The sequence below is a fragment of the Rhinolophus hipposideros genome, assembly GCF_964194185.1.
Source record: "Rhinolophus hipposideros genome assembly, chromosome: 9".
Taxonomy (NCBI): domain Eukaryota; kingdom Metazoa; phylum Chordata; class Mammalia; order Chiroptera; family Rhinolophidae; genus Rhinolophus; species Rhinolophus hipposideros.
This window is the reverse complement of record NC_138055.1, coordinates 55761314-55781808: the sequence shown is the minus strand read 5'-3', so window position 1 is coordinate 55781808 and position 20495 is coordinate 55761314. Positions and strand designations below refer to the sequence as shown.

The window sequence follows — 20495 nt, the reverse complement described above, 5'->3', positions numbered from 1 at the left end:
AAACAGGCCTGGGCTGCAGTCTTGCTGATGGGATCTTGGGGAAATAGTTTAATCTTTCTGAGCCTCTGAAAAATAGGACAACCTATACCTGCCTTATGAGGCTGTTGTCAGCATTAGACATGTGGACAAAGCACCTGGTTTTGAAGCAAGAATGCAATAAATATGAAATTGATGACTGTTGTTATTAGCAATATCAAGAGTGGAGCAGGTTGGGTGAACTGAGTTTTCCACTTGCGAGGACAGATCCTCAGGCCTGGAGTGCCAGATCCTCAAAGCAGGGAAGCTCATAGGGAGAGGGGAATAGACTGAGGTTACCATAGAAACAAGAGAGGATAAACCCTGTCTGTGAGGAGAAGGGGAGGGAGCTAGGATCAAGGCCAAGTAAACCTGGGATATGGGTGTGTCCTCCTGAGATGCAGATGGGCTGCCCTTGTCCGTTGCTAACCAGTTTCCCCTTTTTTCTCCCAATATCAGGCGCAGACTTATGAAGCAGGGCTCATCTATCTTCCTTCCCCAGCTGCCACATGGTAGCACCCACTGGCTGCGTCTGCCCCGGGTCTTGCGCTCTTGCTCCGTTGGTGAGAGCAGCCCCCTCCTTAATGGGCAGCAGCAGGTCTGAGTACTCTCATGTGATGCCATGATTTACCCAAGGTGGATGGCAATGCCTATTCTTTCCTCCAGTCTCCCCTTAGAGATGCCCACTACCTGAAATAAATACTCAGAACCTGGTGCTGTTTTTCTCCTTGCTTCTTGGGAGAGTCTGTCATTTAAGGAATGAAGGTATAAAGGAAGGAGGTATACCATTTACTTAACAGATATCCCATTTGGGGGAAAAAGTCATTTTATTCTGATGAGGCACTTTCAGTGTATGTGTTTGTGGTGTGTGTTTGTGTGTGTGTGCATGCGTGTGCACACATGTGCATGGGAAAGAGTAGGGGTGGTGCAGGATAATAAATACTGTGAGGGTGAAGGAACACTCCCCTGAGCTGGCAGGAGGGTGTGGCAGCAGTACACAGAGCCTAGGGAGTAGAGTCCAGGGAGGTGGGTTCAAGGCCAGCTTAGAGGCTGAGGTATCCCTCTCAGCACAAGAAGCCGAAGAAATTGGAGGAGCGTGGAGGTGGGCCCATGAGCATGGGCATCTGGTTTCTGTGCGTGATCTTGATCTGGAAGGGAGGGGGACATGCTCAGAGGCAGGACGTAGAGCCTTGGCGCTGGAGCTGGGAGATTTGGGGGAAGATCTGTAGGGTTCAGGGTGGGTTGCTGGGGTCCTAGAGAGGCCACCGTAGGAAGGCCAGGGGCTAAGAAATCAGGATGTGACAGGAGGTGCACAGGGGAACTTAACGCATCAGGAGGAAGTACAAAAGCTATGGAATGGAGATTTAGGATCCATGAGCGCGAGGGTTCCGTTTTTGGCAGGCACAGGCAATACTCACTGTACAGGGTGTCTGCATCCAGGGTTCTCCGTCAATTTGCATGGGAAGGGTTTTGGTGGTGCTGTGGGAGGCCAAGGCAGATTGGTGGAGATTTCTTTACCAACCAAATACCAAAACTGTTTCTTAGGTTGGCTGTGAGACCCTTTGGTAGTGAGGAAGACCTAGTACAGCCCCTCTCCACTCTTCCCATGACCCTGGACTGCTGGCCCCACTCCTTCCCGCAGAGCCCCTACCAGAGCTTTCCTTACTGGAAGGTAATCTCAGAGCACTTGGCCAACCGATGTCCAGCATTCTTGAGCTTGGTATAGATCTGGCCCATCTCAATTGCACCCTCCAGCCCTACTACTTCCAGCCGCTTGTCACTTAGGTCTGGGGATGGAAAGTAGTGAGACAGGTTTTGCAGAAGCAGGGTGCCTCCAAAGTCACACCTCCCCCCTTAGGCCCGCCCACTCAGCTCCCACCTGGTACACTGGTTTTCAGGATGTCAGGGTCAGTGATGACTTTCGCTGCAGCGCCTAAGGCCTGGTTGATTCCATGGATGTCCCCATGGGGTCTCTTGGTATCACCCCAGAGGTTGGAGCCACCATGCGTGCTAGGGATATTCAGCACTGCGATGCCTTCTAGAGACAGGGCGCTCAGATCCAGTGGTTTCCCACAAATCTGAGGGGAGGAGAAAACAGATCCTTACCTCTATCATAATCAAGGATGTGACCCCCTCCCTCCACCAGAAAACACATTGGAGTTTTGCAAGGAATGGAGAGAAATAGGGACTAATATATCTTAGAACTTGGGAAATCAGAATTGGAGAGCTGGGAGGTCAAAGTAGAGGTTCAAGATATGGGAAATTCTTGAGGGTGCCCATGGAGGGAGAAACTAAGGTATAAAAAGCTGAAAAGGTAAAAAAAAAAAAAAAAAAGCTGAAAAGGACGTCGGGATAGGTCTTATCACACCCACCTCAACTGTCAAAGACTCCTCCAGCTTTTTGCACGTTGAGAAGATGGATTCAGATGTGGCAAATTCGAAATACCATAGTTTGTTCTTCATTCTGTGTCAGCCCCAATATAAGGCCCAGAAGGGAGGGGACAAATTACATAGTGCTGGCAGTGGTAGGCAAGTGACTGGGGAGGGCATCAACCTCCTGATTCCAGTCACGTGTGGAACAGGGTAGCTTTGGGTTGAGGGGTTTTCTAGTGGTGTCACTAAGTGCTCTGGTCAGCCTTGGCTACAGGCTGGTCCCTGCCACTGTGTATGCCCACCCCACTCCCACTTTCCCTCACCTGCTGTTGAACTTCTCAGGATACTTTTCTCGCATGATGTGGAATCGGTGAGCAATAGAGGCATCCTGGGGAGTTCAGGGCATGGAAAATCAGAGGCTTGCCTCCCCTTAGCACAGAACTTTCTTTAACTCCTCCATTTGGGAGCAGTATGTCCCATGTTCTTTTCTTGCAACTCACACCACTGTACCCCACCCCCAATTTCCCTGTCACAGCTCCCTTAACCTCTACCTTCCCAGTCTGCCCTCCTCCAGCCTCTGCCTGCTGAACCTCCACTTCCTCCCTTTCCCCATGCCCCACTCCACTGACCACACCGATGGAGAAGTAGTTATTGATGATTTGAAAGGGGACTGGGTCACTCTTTTCTTCAGTTTGTTGGGGTATCACCTCCACAGACCATCGATCCATATGTACCACCTTACTCGTCTCTAAATCCTTGAGAATCTTCCCCAAATTCTGTCCCTCATACCCTAGGGATGGGGGAGAAGACAAGTTATCACTGAGTCCCAGGTTCCAAAGAGACCTCCTTTTAGCTCCCAGCTCCACAAATTCCCAGGGATCCTCTGCCCTGGTGCTGCATATCCTCCCAGCCCTTGCCAGTGGGAGGGCAGGGTGCTTGGGTATGGCTCCCATGGACCAATGTCCCATAGACTTTGCTGACCCTTTCTCCACACTGTCATGGAGGATAATTGTTCCCAATGTATGTACACATCTAACAATAATGCCAAAGTTCATCTGGAAGATTAGAGAAAATAGACAGGAAAATTAAAAAAATGAGTGATGAACGGGAATAATCTCTCTCTATCTCTCTCTCTCTCTCTCTCTCCACCACCTCCCCCCATTGACACTTTCTCTCCTCATTCTACCAGATCAAACACAGTATAAAGCAATAATGTCTAAACAGTGTGATACTGTACTGGCCCAATGAATAAAATTAAAAGTTCAATAGTAAAGAATAGAGTACCCAGAAATAGACCCAAGTATGTATAAGAATTTAGTATATGATGACATTTCAAATAAGTAGAGACGATAGATTATTCAATAAATGATGCTCGGTGTAAAAGTCATTCCTTACACCAAAATAAATTTGAGACGGAGAGGTTGGGAGGGTGGAAGAAAAGGGTAAAGGGGATCAAATATATAGTGATGGAAGGACACTTTGGGTGGTGAACACACAATGCAGTATACAGAATTGTACACTTGAAATATATAATCTTATTAACCAATGTCACCACAATAAATGTAATAATTTTTTTTAATAAAAAATTCAAGATGGATCAAGAATTTAAATGTAAAAAAGGAAGCAGAATTTTTATTAGAAGAAACATGAGAGAATGTTTTCATAATCTGAGTGAGAAGGGCCTTTCTAAAGCATAATATAAAACTAGGAGTCAAAAAAGGGAAAGATTGATATCACAATTATATTAAAATTAAAAATTTCTGTATAGTTATATAAATAACAGATACCTACAAACAAACAAACAAACAAAAAACAAATACAAACCAGGAGAAAATAGCTATAGCACATATAACAGATTAACTTCCCCAATATTCAAAAAAGGTTCACAAATCACTGTTTATACAGTCAATAGAAAAATGGGCAAATAACAGAAACAAGCCAATCACAGAAGAATACAAATGACCAATATGCATATTAAAGAAGCTCAATATTAGTAATAATTAAAAGAATTGCAAATTAAAACAATTAGTAACTTTTTGTTGCCTATCAGATTGACAAATTATGAAGAGATTAAGAAAACCAAGTGTTAAGGATATTATGAATAAACTGGCACTCTCATTTGCTGTTAGTTGGAGCATAAATTGGTATTTCATTTTTGGAAGGCAATTTGGCAATTTTTATCCAAATGTTATCAAATTTTATCCAATATATCCTTTGGTACAGCAATTCCACTTTTAGGAATTTCGTCTACAGAAACTAACACACATGTGCACAGAGATGGATGTACAAGGAAGTTTGTTGAGGTTCTTTCTAAAACAGCAAAAAATTGGAAACAATCTAAATGCCCATCAGTAGGGGAAGGTTATATAAATTATGGCAAATCCATGCCACGGAATAATGTGCAGCTATTGAATACAGAATGAAATCTATATGCACTAACATGGAAAGATCTGCAAGACGTATTATTCAATGAAAAAAGAAAAACCAGAACAATCTGGGTAGCATGATCCCATTTATGTTTGTTTAAAAGTTGAGTGTGTTATATATGCGTGTGTGCACGTAAAAACAGAAAAATGAGTGCAAACAGGAAACAGTGGTTATCTCTGGGAGGCGAGGGGTAGGGAAGAAGAAACCTGTATGTAAAGATTTACACATTTCACTTTTTAAAATTTTTTAGTCAAAATGTACTGATGTATTATTTGTGTATTTTTTAAAGAAAATAATCAAATGTAAAATGTTGACTCTTGGAGCCAGCAATTCCACTTCTAGAAATCTCTCCTAGAGAAATTCTCACGTCTGTGTGCAGAGACAGATGTGCAAGGCTGTTCATTGCAGCATGGTTTGTAATAAAAAACTGAATGCTACCCAAATGTCTATCAGTAGGGGACTGGGTAAATAAATGATGACATAGTCACACAATGGAATGCTATTCAGTAATAAAAAGAGTGAGGCAAACCTGAATGTATTGAAATATGATGATAACCAAGATGAACTGTTTAGTTTAAAAAAAGAAGAAAAACATCTATAAAATGACCTCATTGCTTAAATATATATTAGTATGTGTCTAGAAAGAAAACCATGGAGAAATGACTCCAAAACTTTAGGGAGTAGATTACAGGGATCTTTCACTTTCTTGTCATGTGTATCTGAAATGTTTGAATTATTTTTTACCACAAGCATGTATTATTTTTGTAATCAGGAAAACAAAAAGGGTTACAAAAATGGGTCTTCACATCCTCACATTCCACTGATGGTTCAACGTACTGTAATTTGCCTTTCACCGTACCACCCGGCTGAAACTCTTTTGGCAAAGATTGCCAAGGATTCCTGCCAAAACCAATAGTATATCTTTAGTTCTCATTTTAACTTATGAAATTCCTCACTTGGCTTCTAAACTACCACTCTCTAAGTTACAGAGAGCCCTCTCTGACTGTTCCTTCTTAGTCTCTGTGGTAGGCAGAATAATGGCCCCTCGAAGATGTCCACATCCTAATTTCCAGAATCTGTTGCCTTCTATGGCAAAAGAGACTTTATAGATGTGATTAAATTAAGGAGTTTTAAATGGGGAGATTATCCTGGATAATCTGGGTAGACCCAAGGTAACCATAGGGGTCCTTATAAGTGAAAGAGGAAGGGAAGAGAGGAGTCATAGAAGACATGACAGTGGAAGCAGAGGTTGGAGTGATAACATTGCTGGTTGGAAGGGGGCCATTAACCCAGGAATGCAGGCAGCCTCTAGAAACTGGAAAAGGCAAGGCAAGGGGTTCTCCCCTAGAGACTCTAGGAAAAACACAGCTACCAACACCTTGATTTTAGCAGAGCGGGACCTGATTTGGACTTCTGACCTCCAGCACTACAAGATAATAAATTTGTGTTACTTTAAGCCACTGTTTGTGGTGATTTCCTATAGCAGAAATAGGACACTAATACAGACTACTTTAATAATTTATCTTCCTCTGCTCAGCTCTTAAAGAGAGTGTTTAGCAGGATCTTGCTGTCCTTATCCACCTTCTCTTCCTACCTTTTTCCCTGGGTAACTCATCTACTCTCAGGATGTTAATTACCTCCCAGGAGCAGATGGCTCTCGAACATATATCTTCAGCCGTGACTTCTATCCTAAATTCCTAATATTGATTTCTAACTACCTACCACACTTCTCCATCTGGGTGCTCCACTGACACCTCAACTCAATAGGTCCCAAACCAAATCTATCTTTCTTTCTTAAACTGGTCCTCCTCCTGTACTCCCTATCTTAGTAAATGGCACCGTCATCTACTCAGTCTACAAACCTAGAAAGTGTCCTAGACTTGTCTTCACCTCCTCCTCCACAACCCATTAGTTACCAAGCATTGTGGCCTCTACCTCATGAACTCCACTTCTGCTGCCTTTGCTTTTGTGTTCAACATCTCTTGACTAGACTACTGCAGGACAGGTACTTTCCTACCCTGTCTCCTTCCTCCAAACCATCCTCCACAGAGCTCCCACAGAATATTCCTTGCATCTCCCCCTCTTCACATCTTATGGGTGTTTTTTTTCAATATTAGCACAAATTTTCATTAGTGCTATATTTATATCATTATTTTCATGATTCAGTTGCATAGCAGAAACTGCTATGAGAGTCTCATTGCAGAATACACAGTGAAGACTCAAAATACATGATTTCAAAGTGTCTAATACTGAAATGAAAACAGAGTCAAATGTTGAAGATTTAAGAACTGGCCAAAAAGAACTGGTCATATTTTACATACAAGATTTAAATTATATCGGGTGGCCGGATGGCTCAGCTGGTTAGAGCGTGAGCTCTCAACAACAAGGTTGCGGGTTCAATTCCCGCATGGGATGGTGGGCTGCGTCCCCTGCAACTAAGATTGAAAACAGCAACTGGACCTGGAGCTGAGCTGCGCCCTCCACCCACAACTAGATTGAAGAACAACCACTTGGAGCTGATGGGCCCTGGAGAAACACACTGGAGTCCCCCAGTATTCCCCAATAAAATGTATTTTAAAAAAAAGATTTAAATTATAATATGTACTTAGAGATATTCCTACTTTCTGGAGTAATGTTTTACATAGAGAGAAATTTTACTAAATAGAGTTACACACACACACACACACATACCTATTTTTTTCTTTTAAGTTACATCTTTCATGAGTTTAAGAGTTCCCCACAATTCAGAAATTACACATTCAAATGCCTCAGGTTAGAAAGGTAAGCCCAGGGGATTGTGGTGAATTGAAGTATACATGACCCATTTCTTAGAAATAACCAAAGTAAAAAAGTTAAAACGCTGCAAGGCAAATGATACAAATCATTTCTGTGAGCTGTCAGCTTTCAGTCTCTGGCAGGATAAAGTTAAAAACTCCTTAGCACAGCATTCATGACCCTCCATCATATGGACTGTGCTCAACTCAGTCCTTCCTCTCCCCATTGCCCACCTTATACCCGATGTTCCAGTCACAATGAATGACTCACACTTTTCCTAAAGCACCAGCATGTTGTTGGTGGCTCCTCTGGCTTTACACAACTTCTTCCACCTAAAACGCTTTTCACTCTCCTTAGCCGACCCCTATTATTGAAGAGGGGTCGGATAAGGAGACTCCTTCTCTGCAAGACCTCAGAGCTGGACTGTGAGTCCAACAGCCTCAACTCCAAGGTACACCTCAAACTCAATCTGCCCCACACTGACCTCTTTAACTACCAATACCATCCCTTGAACTCTTTCTCTTTGAAGGGAGCAAGAGACTAGAAATGCGAGTGCTGTCAGGAGAGTGTTGCAATAGATGGGAAGAAATGATCATGAATGAATGAATGCCCTTTGATTAGCTGGTTGAATGAATAAATCTCAGCAAGCTCACTGCTAGTGCCATCACTCAGCATCTGGCTTAGCTCTTATACAACCTTCCTCAATCCCACATTGTCTTTCCCCTAACCCCCATATTCCTTGATGCTCTGAGCCCTAGGAGTCGGTGGGGAGAAATAGGATATTTTTGGATTTACAGGAATAGGACTGCCATCCTTGACCCTTCTAGGTTCAGACTGTGGTCCTTGTTTCTTTCAAAGCTCTCTTCCTTTGGGACAATCCACTTTGGCACCCACACACCTGGGCCTCTACATCCTCAACCCTCTTTGTACACCAGATGCCTAGATGCCTTCTAGGGGTGCCTTTCCCTTCCAACCTAACTCTACCCATCTCCCAGGAAAACAATTTCTAATCACTTACCTCCTCCCCATCTTAAGCAACGAGCTAGATCATTTCCAGTGCCCAGGGGCAACACAGCGACAGGAGGTACAACAGGTAAGTTGGCTTTGTCTGGGGAGGTAGGTGAAGGGATGGATGGAGGGAATTAGCTCTGGAAGCCCACTGCCCAGTCCCCTGCCCAGAGCCTTTCCCTGCACTGACCAATAGTCTCTAGGATCCATCCTACTGTGCCATCTCCGCCACACACCAAAATCCGGCAATCAGGAACTTCTCTGAAAAATCTAAGCCTGAGACAAAAGGTGAGAGAGAAGATGAGGAAAGATAGCAAGACCAAGGCTACCAAACCCCTGGACAGGCAGATTACTTCTTTTCTGCACATATGATCTCCTTCCCCTTTGTCAAAAGACTTGTTTCCACTAAGGGCAGAGAAAAATTATAATGAGGAAAGTTATAGCCATTCCTCAGTGGTTAGGGAGAAACTGGTATCTCCATCCTTTGAGAATGGAACAAAGATGAAGCAGAGACCACAGAGGTGGGGATACCTAGTGACCCTAGTAAAAGCAACATTCTGAATTCTGGTTTCTTGGGATCCCCTAGCCCTCTGCTCCCAACATGCATTCTTTCCTGCTCTCTCCCAACACACACAAACACTGTGTGATACAACACCCAACTGAAACTCACCCTGGCTCAGGACCATCCTTTAGGAGGTTGAACACTTGTCGAGGGTTTAGTAGATACTGAAATTTCCAAAGCACCCTGTGGGAGGGAAAAAGGAAAGCTCATGGCGGTGGATGGAGATTCTGTACCCCACCCTCTTGATGTCCTCCTCAAGGTATGTTCTCTACATACACACAGATTCTCAACCTCTGTTGGTCCTCCCCCTCCATCTTAGAAGACCCAGTATAGCTCTTCTCACCTCTCCCCCTGCTTTCCACCACTCTTAGGGTTGACAAAGACCAAAAGTGGGTGGGTGTTAGCAACAGGATCAATCTGCATGGGGAAAGAAAACAAGGATAAGGAACGTAAGGTTTTGTTAGAGTGAAGATGGCCCTAGAGCCACATGGAAGGCTGTCATTACCCCCAAGATACTTTCCCCCTCCCCTACCAGGGTGGGGCTTCTGGAGAACAGGCACCCTTCCCCAAGTTTCCCACTTCATTCTCCGGAAGGGGGCTCCAGCAAAGAAAAACAAGCTCCCACCACGAAACCCAAGCCTCTCAGCCCTGTACCCGCAGAGCCTCAAAGGTGCTCAAATTTAAATCATCCACGATCTTCTGGCTTATTTTGCTTTTATGCTCCTGTCCAGAGGCCTAGGAAGGAAGAGAAGCAGAGGAAAGAAAGCTGGATTGTGTGTGAATCCCTAAACAGATGAGAGTCTGACTTGAGCACTAAAAGTATTCAAGACATAAATGCTATGTCTAAATGGCATTGTATGTATGTATGTTTTTAAATCGAGGAAGCACTTCTGTCCCCTCCCAGCTGCTGCCCACGGGTCTCACCAGGACGCTGGGATAGATGGAAGACGGGGGCAGGATGTGGTCCCGGAGCAGCCCACAGTCACACTCGTGGCCCATGGCTTGCAGGCAGTCATCGTGGATCTGAAAGACAAGGTGGGCATGGAGAAATCATGAAGGGAACCCGTCACCTCTCAACTTGGGGGTCTGGTACCGGAGAACCCTTGGGAGCACGGGCAACTGTGACTGTATGGCACATGCCATCGGGGAGGCAGCCGACTGGCAGGAGGAGAGAGGGCCGCTTAAGGAGAGGCCCCAAGGCAGAGGCTGGAGGCGTAGCTCCCGAACTCACCTCTAGGTGGCACCACACACAATGCAGCCCGACGAGGCCGTGGTATATCCGGATCTTCTTCTGACAGCGGTCGCAGCGCCCAGACACACAGCCTCCTCGTACCCACACATGTGATTGGACCTTGGGGAGAAAGGCAATCCCTTGTCTGAGAGGGTCTGAGCAAGGGCTGGAGAAAGGATGAGGGCAGCAATGCGCCAAGGGCCAGGGCCAGGGCCAGGGTATGGGTGGGCACGGGATCACTCACACCAATGTCCTTCCGAGACTTGGCATAGGTGCTGACTTCGCAGGGCAGGGCCTTCATAGCACACAGGTCATGAACGGTGTACTTACAGACTGGGCGAGAGGGAAGGTCAGAGCCTTAGCTGCAGCCCCTCCCCCTATTTCCTCCTCACTCACTGAAACAAGACTTATAACCCTTTGCGGTGAGGGTGTGGTACAGAATAGAAATTTAGGGTGGGGGCTTACCTCCAAGACCTATGCCCTTTCCTCACTCTTCCCCCAAAAGAGCAATTGCTACCACATGCCTATCCCCACTCCATCCATGTGCCAATAACCAGCTGGATAATGTAAAGGAGGTCCAGATATAAAAATAACAATAACATTGCTAATTTTTATTGCAGGCTTAAAGTAGGTACATGCACCGGGTGAAGCACTTTTCTTGCATCAACTTATTTCCTGCTCACAATCACCTCATTTTCAGCTGAGGAAACTAAGCTTTAACTAAGTCACATAACTAGTCAGTGGTAGAGCCCAGAATTCAAACCCAGGTCTTGCTAAGTTCAGAGCGCCATGCTCCCGCAGAGAGCTGGGCTGCCCCTCTGCTCCCATACTACCAGGCCCCATCACTCACGGTTACAGCGCAGCCCCTGTTTGCCAAGACCAATGCTCGACTCGCACAGGTTGCAGTAGACTGGTCGGGGGAACCTCTTGGGTCTCCACATGTGCTGCCCATTGTCCTTCAGGGTCTGGGAGGCACAGCAGATGCTAGGGAGTGTCTGAGCCCTTAGAGGGCCAACCTCTGGCAAACACAACCCCAGGCAGTTGCCTTACCCCTCCTCAAAGTCTTTCCTACTCACCATCTCCAGACCCAGCAGCACTAGCAGTGGCACGGTAGTGGCCCCAGCCCGGAGCCACTCAGCTAGGGAGACAGAGCCACTGCCATCATAGTCAATCTCTTTCATCATCTCCTGAAGAATCTGAGCAGAGAATAGGGTGGGGGGAACTTTTGGTGTGAGTCTGACACCTTTCCATGGCCCTCTAGGACACCCAGTCCAGCCATCCTAGCCAAGGGAACCGGGTTGCCTTTCAGAGATGGGGTAAAGTATATGCAGGACTCACCAAGGAGAGGTGTAAGAAGGGACAGGAAGGAAGAACTGCCTTACCGGCCTCAGCTCGGACACATCCCAATCCAGGTATTCAGCCACTCGCATCATCTGTATGATGATTTTGTCCACTTCCTGGGGGCCAAGAGGTAAGAGCCAAAGGCATATCCCACTTCTCTACCACTAACCAAACCATTCTCTAGAAATCAGGGTTCCTGGGTTCCACCCCCAAACCCACCTATCATTCTCAGGTGACTCTGCCAATTAAATGAGTGTCTATGTGTGTTCATATGTTTGCAAGGCAGCCCCCAATTCATGCCTCCAGCCTCCTCTTTTAGGAGTCAAGAGCTTTGAACCTACTCCCAAATTTAGTCCTAGAGGATTCAACTTCTCCCTTTAGCTTCCTCTGCTTCTTAAGATCCTAGAAGAGTTGGGACAGAGGAGCACAGACAAATGGACACAAACTCCCTTGCCCAGCATACAGGTCCCCCAACTCACTGAGCTGTCCAGGATCCCATTTCTGTCCATGTCGTACAGCTTGAAGGTGACTGTGGGGTGTTTTAGGGGGGCCAGGATCAGTTTGTGAGGATACCCAAAGAATTCATAACAGAATACAGGGGAAACAAAGAGATGGGGAGAAACCTTTTGGATGAAGAGCCCAAAGCTTGGGGCTGGGATTGAAAAGAAGACAAAAAGGGAGGGGAAACAGGCCTGGATTCCACCCTTAGTGAATGTGATAGGGGAGACAGTACACACCTTCCATAACCCCCAAACACCCCAGGCCAGCCACATGAAAATGTACAAGACATGGGAACTGGGGTTACTATGGTGCATGGCATTAGGTATAAGGAGTCTGGGGGAACAGAGGAAATGGGCCCATTCTCAAACACCACCTTTGTCTGACCCTGTCAGTGCTTAGGAATACTGAAAAAATGAGGGAAGGCTGGGGAACACCCTCTCTCCCTTCACTTTTCCTCCCCTCTCCCAATCCAGAATGACAACTCACATTCTAGTTTGTCTTCTGGTCGGCCACCCTCCAGAAGGGAAAAGTAGCAGGAGACATCACTGAGACATACCATATCTGGTTGCGAAAAGTACAGCAGATCTGAGGTTTGGGTGCCCGCCACTCTAGCTCTTCTCTTTTCTTTTGTTTGTTTCAACTCTTCTCTTTAATTTTCCTTCTTCTAGCTCCCAGACCAGCTTGGCCAACTTCCACCTCTTGCCCCCAACCCTGCCCTTAATATATGACTCAATTCAACTTTCACCCCAAAACACACACTAATTTGACTTCTCTTCTGGAGGCCCAGCCCAGTCCCATCTACATGACCATACCTTTTTTCACAGTCTCTTCTAAGGAGTAACTAGTCTGGAAGGATTGAAATAGTGCCAGGCTTAGGTGACTGGGAACATCATCCACTTCCAGATATATTTTCAGGAATTGCTGGAATCCCTCATACCCAATGGCCTATGATGAGAGCAAGCATTACCCTGGGGAATCTGCAGGATGGAAGTCGGGGAATGAAGAATTGGGAGTAGTGGGGACAGAGACAATAAATACAGATCTGAGAAGCATCCAAGACAGGAGTGTGGTTTCTTGGGCTGAGTCCTGAATTAATAGAATATCTTGCTTTGTCTGAAAGCAATAGCTGCCGTAACAATGGATGCTGGGGTATCTCAAGGAAGGAGAGCAAGGGGTGGGCCCAGAACAATCTTTGGAAGCTAGGGATCCCAATGGAGTAGCAAAAACAAAGATGGGAGGAATTGGTCAAGGAGAGGATTTCCTAGCTGCCACTCACATCTCCTTGGAGATAATCAGCCATTTCACCATCCTCAAAGAGCTTTAGGACATCACTGACCTTCTTGGTGGAGTCTAAGGTGTAAAGAGAGTGAAAGAAGAGCATTAGCCTGGTTCAGCTCTCCCTGCCCTCTGCCAGAGTCCCACCCAGACATCTAACAGGAAAAAAAGATTCAAGTGAGATGAAAAAAGAACAAATTTCAAAATACACAGACATACAGAGAGAAAAACATTTCAGATCCTCCAAAGTGGTACCCCTCTTTACTTCCTTCTCTGAAACTTGGAGCAGGCAGTCAAGGTTCAGAGAAGGTGAATGGAGAGCTGAGACCCCAGGCATTTCCCCATCTCCTTCTCCTCCCTTTCCTAATCATAAGCATATCGTAGGAGCTGACTGGCTCAAATCCACTGGGGAAACTGGGGGATGGGGGTCGCGGAGGCTGAATTAGAAGGAAGAAGAGGAATACTCTGGGGTAAGGTCTCCAGAACTGAAGGACTGAAAGGAAGACTCACATTCCATGTATTTTTGCAGCTGAGCAAAATCATTGGGGCTTATTAGGCCCCTCTCCTTGGCCATCTTTCTGTTTTTCTTAAGGATGGCCACAAAGGCAGCTGGGTAGTAGTACTTTTGGTACCTGGGCCTCCTCTTCCAAGGGTAGGTCTGGAGGAAGATGACAAGAGCATGTGGCTGAAAGAGCCAACAGAGTTTCTTTGGTTCTGTCTACTCCGTTAATTGTCCATTCCCACTTATTTCTGTCATTTTCTTGTCTCAGAATCTCTCCTTCAGTCTCTTCCTTTCCCTGTTTTCCTCTCCATTTGTCTCTATCTCTCCGGGACAGTGCCTGTCCTCTGCCTGTTTCTCTGACTCATCTCTTTCTCTCTTCATTTCTGGATCTTTCTCAAGCTCTTTGATTTCTCCCCGCCCCCATCTGTCTTAATTCATCTCCGACCACCCTCACCTTCCTGTCCCCAACCCCATTTTCCCAGTGTGTATGTCTCCGTGAGCTTGTCTCTCGCTTGCTTCTACCGATTCTCCCGCTACCCCCAGTCTCTGCAGTCTCTCCCATCACGGATCCCGCAATCCCGACCCTCCAGGTGGTTCTCACTGCATTGCCGACACACCTCCCGGGCCACGACCCCATCTTGCTCCGCCTCCAGCCTCGGTCCTCAGCGGGGCTCTGTCACCTACTTCCCCAGCCACCCACGTCCCGCAACGACCTCTAGCGCTTCTGACGCGCGACACAGAACCAGCTCTGGCCGGGACCCCAGCCCGGGTCCCGCCTCGCTTGTGTCCCGCGGAGCTGGCTCGGGAAGGGCGGGGACCGAGGAGCGCGAGATTAGGAGGAGGTAAGGGAAGACAGCATCTGCCTGACTTCCCAGTTCCAGGAGGGTTGAGCTGAGGGGGTGAGTCTCGGATTCTGGGGTCTTCCTTCTACCCTGCTAGGTTAGCCAGCAGTATTTGAGGAGCACCACCTTTCAGCTATGAGACCCAGAGACCCAGGAGGAGCCATCACGTGCATCATGTTGACCACTGGCCTGGGGACCAAGTAGCAGAGGGCAACTTGCCTTGAGGATTCAACAACAGCTATAACAATATCTCACGTTACTACAGTAAAGCACCGTTTTGGAGTTAAACCAAACTAGGGTTAGTCATATCTGGGTTCCATTTTTAGCTCTGATACCACTGTGTGACTTGGGCAAATTACATTTGTAAAATGGGCAGAATGATACCTATCTTTCACAGCTGTGGGGAGTAAGTCAAATAATGTATTGAAAGTACCTGTGGTGTTTCCCCGAAAATGAAACCCAGCCGGACAATCAGCTCTCATATGTCTTTTGGAGCAAAAATTAATATAAGACCCAGTATTATGTTATATTACATTATATTATCTTAATTATATCATATTACATAAGACCCAGTCTTATAGTAAAAAAGACCAGGTCTTATATTAATTTTTGCTCCAAAAGTCACATTAGAGCTGATTGTCCGACTAGGTCTTGTTTTTGGGGAAACACGGTAGTATAATGCCTGGCATATAGAAGGCCTACAAAAAATGATAGTTATTATTGTATTATCAATTAAAATCGAATCCTATGAGACAGAAAATTATTGGCATAGTCATTCTGGAGATGAAGAAACTGGAGCTCAAAGAGGCTGGGACTTCCCAAGGCAGGAGACAAATGGAGGAGCCAAAGCTCAAACCCAAGAACGGCATGGCAGAGCCCCTGGTTGTCTCTCTGTCCTCCTCTTGTTCCACTCTCCCCTTTACACACTGCCCTTTAGTCTCACAGCCCTCCTTTCTGTTCTGTTCCGAAGCACACTAAGTCCTTTCCTGCTCAGGGCCATCAGACTTACTGCTGTCTGCCAGGAGTACCCTTCCCCACTCTTGGCAGAGCTGACTTCTTGCCTAAGCTGAGAAGTCAGCTCCTCAAAGAGACCGTCCCTGATCATTCCCTTGTAAAGTAGCCCCCTTTTTTGCACAACACCCTCCTTTGTTTCCTTCATACAACTTATCACAAGTGGAAATTATCTTGCTAATTTATTTTCTTCCTTGTTTACTGTTTGTCTTCTACCAAAATGTAAGTTCCACAAGGGCAGGAATTTGTCAGTCTTCTTCACTACTGTCTCCCCAATACCTAAAACAGTGCCCAGCATGTTATAAGTGCTCCATGTTGGTTGTACAAATAGTTGTGCAAAGTTACGGAGTCACGTTTTGGAAATATTAACACAAATATGGTTAAATGAGATGCCAAAGTGTCCATCTTGCTACTAAGGATGAGGAAGTTTGGGCACATACAGTAGGTGTTAAACACGTTTGTTAAATGAATGAGTGACGCTACAAAGCACTTATATTGTACTCCATCCAAGACTGTGACCTTCTTCCTCCTCTCTGCCCACTTGCTTAGGGCTTGTTGGGTCAAGCTCAAGCAAGCAGTCAGGACCTACAAGAATTTCCTTTCTGACAGCGCAAGAATCTTCTCTGTAGCCTCTGTCCTTGAGCCATCTCTGCTGCCTACCTCTATGTAGCACACCATTCCTTTTCTGGGGACTCTGGAAACACTCAGAAAAGGGTTCTGGGACATTGACATTCTGGAGAAAGGACTCCACCCATCCGGCCCTTTTCAATGACTATAATCTCTAGTGACAATAGATGTAGTGAATACATAATAGTCTTATGGCTAATGGGGCCTGTATGGCTTAATTAGCTGCTCTGATTACTCCTGGGGATTCTTAGATAGCTCCAAGATTCTAGGAAATGGAATCTGAGAGAAAGTAACAGGGAGAGAGAAAACAAGGGATGGCAGGACAGAATACTTCTCTCTTGTCTCTGTTTTCAAAATGACCCTTCCTATCCCCCAGGTCTGAAATGTAGTATAAAGGTTAAGAGAATGGACTTTTAAATTAGGTAGGCATGTTAGAATCCTAGCTAATTGAATGAGTTATTTCATCTTCCTGAACCTGTTTTCTCATTGGTAAAATGGGTACCTAGAGAAATCAGTCACAATGTGGGGATTAAATAATACATGCAACATGCTTAGCAACTGCATGGCACAGAACTCTATAAATGTCAGTTGTTGTTGTTATCATTATACAAGGGTGGTACCTAAAGAAAACACATCTGGAGATCAGGAAAAACGATGTCTTTGACCCAGGAATAAATTCTAGGAACTCTGAGCATGAGTGAAGCCCCATTGTACACCTTCCCCCCATCATATCTCAGGCACAGACATGTAGTATCAGGATCCTGCACTTTGCCTGTGGGTGAGGAGGTGGCTAGAAAGTAGGTTATCAGCATGTAAGGACAGCCCAGGGCTAAGACCTTGGACATAAGGCTCCTGGGATTTTTTTCAGTTGTCCTCCTTACTTCTCTCGAAAGTTTAGCTGCCCCTGTTGTTGAAATGCAGCTAACTGCAAGATCCTGGGACCTTTAAGACTTGGAACAAGTCCAGTTTTGTCCTCCCTGCTCCATCCCAACCCTGAGGCTATAACCTGGGCTAGTCCAGACGACTGCCAGGGCTGGGAGGGTGGGGTTTGCTGCCTGCCAGCCAGCTATTTGTGACTCACCCTTCCCTTCCCTCCTCTGGTTTCCCTGCCAGCCCCTTCCAACTTGGGGTGAGAAACTTAGAAGTTGACTTGGAGACAGAATCCTAGAACATCCTCAGACCTGGGAGGCACCAACTCTCATATTTTACAGAGGAGAAAAACTGAGGCCCAGAGAGAGCACAACTCTCTCAGGGTCATGCCCAGAATCTACGTATCCTGTCCTTAGTCCACTCCATTGAATCTTAGTGTCTCTGGTTTTCTAGATCTTATTTTAAACATCAAATACTACAATTGCTGGTAACCAAGCGATAAATATGATTTTCAAAGCCAGTGCTAAAATTTAGTTTTCTTTTTCACTTCAACATTCGTTGCTCACGTTCCAAGTCCCCCATGTTTACTGTTAGTCAAGAATCAGCTATGCCCCCAGAACATTCGGGCTGACCCAGCAAGGAACCCCAAGGGGCAGGCACTCCTTCTTGGGCTCACGTTTGATTACCTGGACTTCCGAATCCCTTAACAACACCAGCGCCTGAATCCTCCTCTCCTTTTCTGGGACCCAGGGAGGGTCTGTTCGTCCCTGCCCATCCCTGCTACTAGTTCAGTTAGTGGCCCCTGAGAGGGAGTCATTTGGCTTGAAGCCTCAAAATTCGTTAAGCCTCCACAAACCTCACAGATGGTAGTGTTGCCTGATTAAGGGGATGGTGTTTGTGTGTGTGGTGGGGGTGTCATTGTGTAATACAGGAGGAAGTTCCCATGTTGGCACAGTTGGGGCATGTGGGCTCGCTCATTCGCTGTGAAGCTGAGGAGATGCCCAGTAATATTTGCATTTCTTCTTCAGTAAAGCTCATTTCCCCCATTTAAAGGTGAAAAGCGTATTCAGACCCAGGCAGTTTCAGAAACTTTTCGGTGACAGGTGTGGAAAGGAGAGTGGTGGGAAGTTGGGGACCAGGAGGCCAAACAAGAACCCTTCTCCACTGCTGCAGCGCTGTGGAGGTTCCAAAACGGACTTTCCTTGGACTCGGGTCACTGGGAGCCTAGCTGCACCATCCCTCCGAGAGAGCGGGAGGGATGGAGGGGAAGGTTTGCGGGGAACGCTGCCTACCGGGTTCTGGCCCAGTCCTCCCGCTGCCCCCGCGTCCTGGCGCAAACCCTGCTAGGTATCTACCCTCTCCAGCTGTCACGCTTCCTCCTTCTCCGCCCAGCAGCCCTACCCCAGCCCGCGGGGAGTCCCCTCCTGCGACCCCCGCCCCTCCTGCTCGTGTGGGTAGGGCTGGCGGCCGCCGGGGGCTCGCGGGGTCTCTACCTTGCCTGCCGAGGGCGCGCGATCCGAGCTGAAGCACGACGCGTGAGCTGAAGCCCGAGCAGGGCTGGAGGGGACGGGCCAGGCAGACGCCGCCGCCGCCGGGCCGCCCCGCTCCTGACGACACAGCTGCCCGCCCCTCACCCCCGCCCGCCCGCCGGCGCCAGGCACCCCCAACTCTGGGAACTGCCAGTCTGGAGAAGCCTCAGTTTCTATTTCACCAAACCTCATCCTCCACCCCCTCCCACGACTACTCCAGGGCTCTGGTCTGTGCCACTTTCTCCACATCCTGAGCTTCTCATTTTCTTCCCGCCCCAGGACCAGCTCTGTTTCTATTCTCTCTTCATTCCAATCACTCACAGCTTCTTCCTTCATTCCGACACTGGAGTCCAAGACAGGAGGCAGGGCTGTTGATGGGATAGCTTGGCCGCTGCCCACCCAGCCAAGGTCTCATCCTCTCCTAATTGCTGCCATCTGGGGACTTACCTTTCCAATTGCTTTCCATCCACCATTGACTTTTAAATTCATACTCAGGAGATTTCACAGCGGCAAGGCCAGAGTTCCAGACTCCACATCCTGAGACCTGAACAGCCCCCCCCCCCCATGTGCTCCACACTGTTTGACACTACTTGTGAGAATCTGCCCACTTCCAGGTTCTTCACCTCAAGAAAATGTCTCAGACTTGTTTTCCCAAGTCTAAGGACATCTTCTTCTCTCAAGACTGAGATCTTTCCCTTAATTCCTGGGGTGGAGGTTTAGGTACAAAGAACACCCTTTCTTTATGCCCAACCGTCCCATTTTACCTGCTGGCCTTGGCGGGTGGTGTAGCAGGCCCTGGCCAAAAGAGAAGGTGAAGGAAGATCCTTCCAGCTTCTCCAGTCTGGAATCTGTTTCGGAGTTAAGGCTCTGGTGGCAGCATGGATGGTGGTGAAGTTTGGTAGAGCAAGGTAGAGAGACAGAGGCCTAGGGACTTACTGGTAGGAACTGGGGACCCAGGCATCCTGCTCCCTGGCCCCGCCCCAACCCTGTCTAACCCCTTCCTACCCTTCATTGAAGTAGGGCAAGTAACAAAGTCTAGAGTTCCTGGAATCTTCCCTTTTACACCTGGTGGTGGAAGAAAGGGGGAGGGGAGAGCTCTGACAGGAAGGATATATGTGTGTGTGTGTTGTATACGTGGTGTGTGCACACACACAAATACACACACAGCCTTTGGTGGAGGAGAAGGAATGAATTCATGAGGACCTCTAGTGGAAACAGAGTTTAAGCAGTTCTTGATTGTTTCAAGACAAGCTTGTTAGAAGAGACTCCTCCATTTTTATCAGAAATACAGCTGCTGAGTAAATAGGGTTTGAGGGTATTGTTGCGTCTGAACTGGAGATCTGAGGCATGGGTTGGAGAAGGTCTGTCTCTCTGCTCCTGTGTCCCCTCCAACCGTAAAAAGACAAGGGCACTGCCACTCCCCATCCTTCATCTCCCCGTCCTATATGACCTCCTTAGTCATAAGGAATCATAAAAACTTTTGAAGTTCTATTTTACACCAGGTCCTGTACTTAGTTCTGCAGGACAGCCAAAGACATAGTCTAGTTTAGGGGCTGCACCAAAGAGTGGCTTGGGGTGTGTGTGTGTGTGTGTGTGTGTGTGTGTGT

At 47.0% G+C, this 20495-nt stretch overlaps 2 protein-coding genes across 5 annotated transcripts in view; one reads left to right on the top strand and one right to left on the bottom strand.

Moving 5' to 3' along the window:
• Positions 1 to 619, top strand: part of PMEL (premelanosome protein) — a gene marked incomplete at both ends in the record, with an annotated part of 3876 nt that extends 3257 nt beyond the window's left edge. Inside the window, one exon of the mRNA XM_081058978.1 lies at positions 475 to 619. Coding sequence (XP_080915104.1) covers positions 475 to 619 — 145 coding nt within the window. The remainder of the gene's footprint in view (positions 1 to 474) is intronic.
• Positions 620 to 806: 187 nt separating this feature from the next.
• Positions 807 to 19787, bottom strand: DGKA (diacylglycerol kinase alpha). 4 transcript variants are annotated; one of them, XM_081060522.1, is made up of 24 exons: positions 19653 to 19787; positions 14018 to 14165; positions 13509 to 13582; positions 13045 to 13177; positions 12719 to 12793; positions 12211 to 12260; positions 11773 to 11847; positions 11467 to 11586; positions 11241 to 11355; positions 10635 to 10723; positions 10391 to 10510; positions 10084 to 10182; positions 9814 to 9894; positions 9503 to 9576; positions 9268 to 9342; positions 8788 to 8873; positions 8608 to 8697; positions 3017 to 3177; positions 2711 to 2775; positions 2388 to 2478; positions 1895 to 2093; positions 1682 to 1802; positions 1434 to 1494; positions 807 to 1163 (listed from the first exon to the last, which is right to left on the bottom strand). In XM_081060522.1, the coding sequence occupies exons 2-24, from the start codon at positions 14079 to 14081 to the stop codon at positions 1080 to 1082; spliced, it is 2202 nt and encodes a 733-aa protein (XP_080916648.1). In that variant the 5' UTR covers positions 14082 to 14165; positions 19653 to 19787; the 3' UTR covers positions 807 to 1079. The 4 variants fall into 4 exon arrangements, with proteins under 4 accessions (XP_080916648.1, XP_080916647.1, XP_080916649.1 ...); XM_081060521.1 differs by lacking the exon at positions 19653 to 19787 and adding an exon at positions 18853 to 19095; XM_081060523.1 differs by lacking the exons at positions 14018 to 14165; positions 19653 to 19787 and adding an exon at positions 18853 to 18928.
• Positions 19788 to 20495: the final 708 nt, after the last annotated feature.

Excerpts from the sequence above, each read along its gene's own strand:
- DGKA (XM_081060521.1), bottom strand. The coding sequence starts at position 19,080 with ATGAGGTTTGGTGAAATAGAAACTGAGGCTTCTCCAGACTGGCAGTTC. Across the intron at positions 8,874-9,267 it reads AAGGATGGTCCTGAGCCAGG|GCTTAGATTTTTCAGAGAAG; the intron begins GTGAGTTTCAGT and ends CTTTTGTCTCAG. Across the intron at positions 2,479-2,710 it reads CCTGAGAAGTTCAACAGCAG|AATGAAGAACAAACTATGGT; the intron begins GTGAGGGAAAGT and ends GGGCTGACACAG.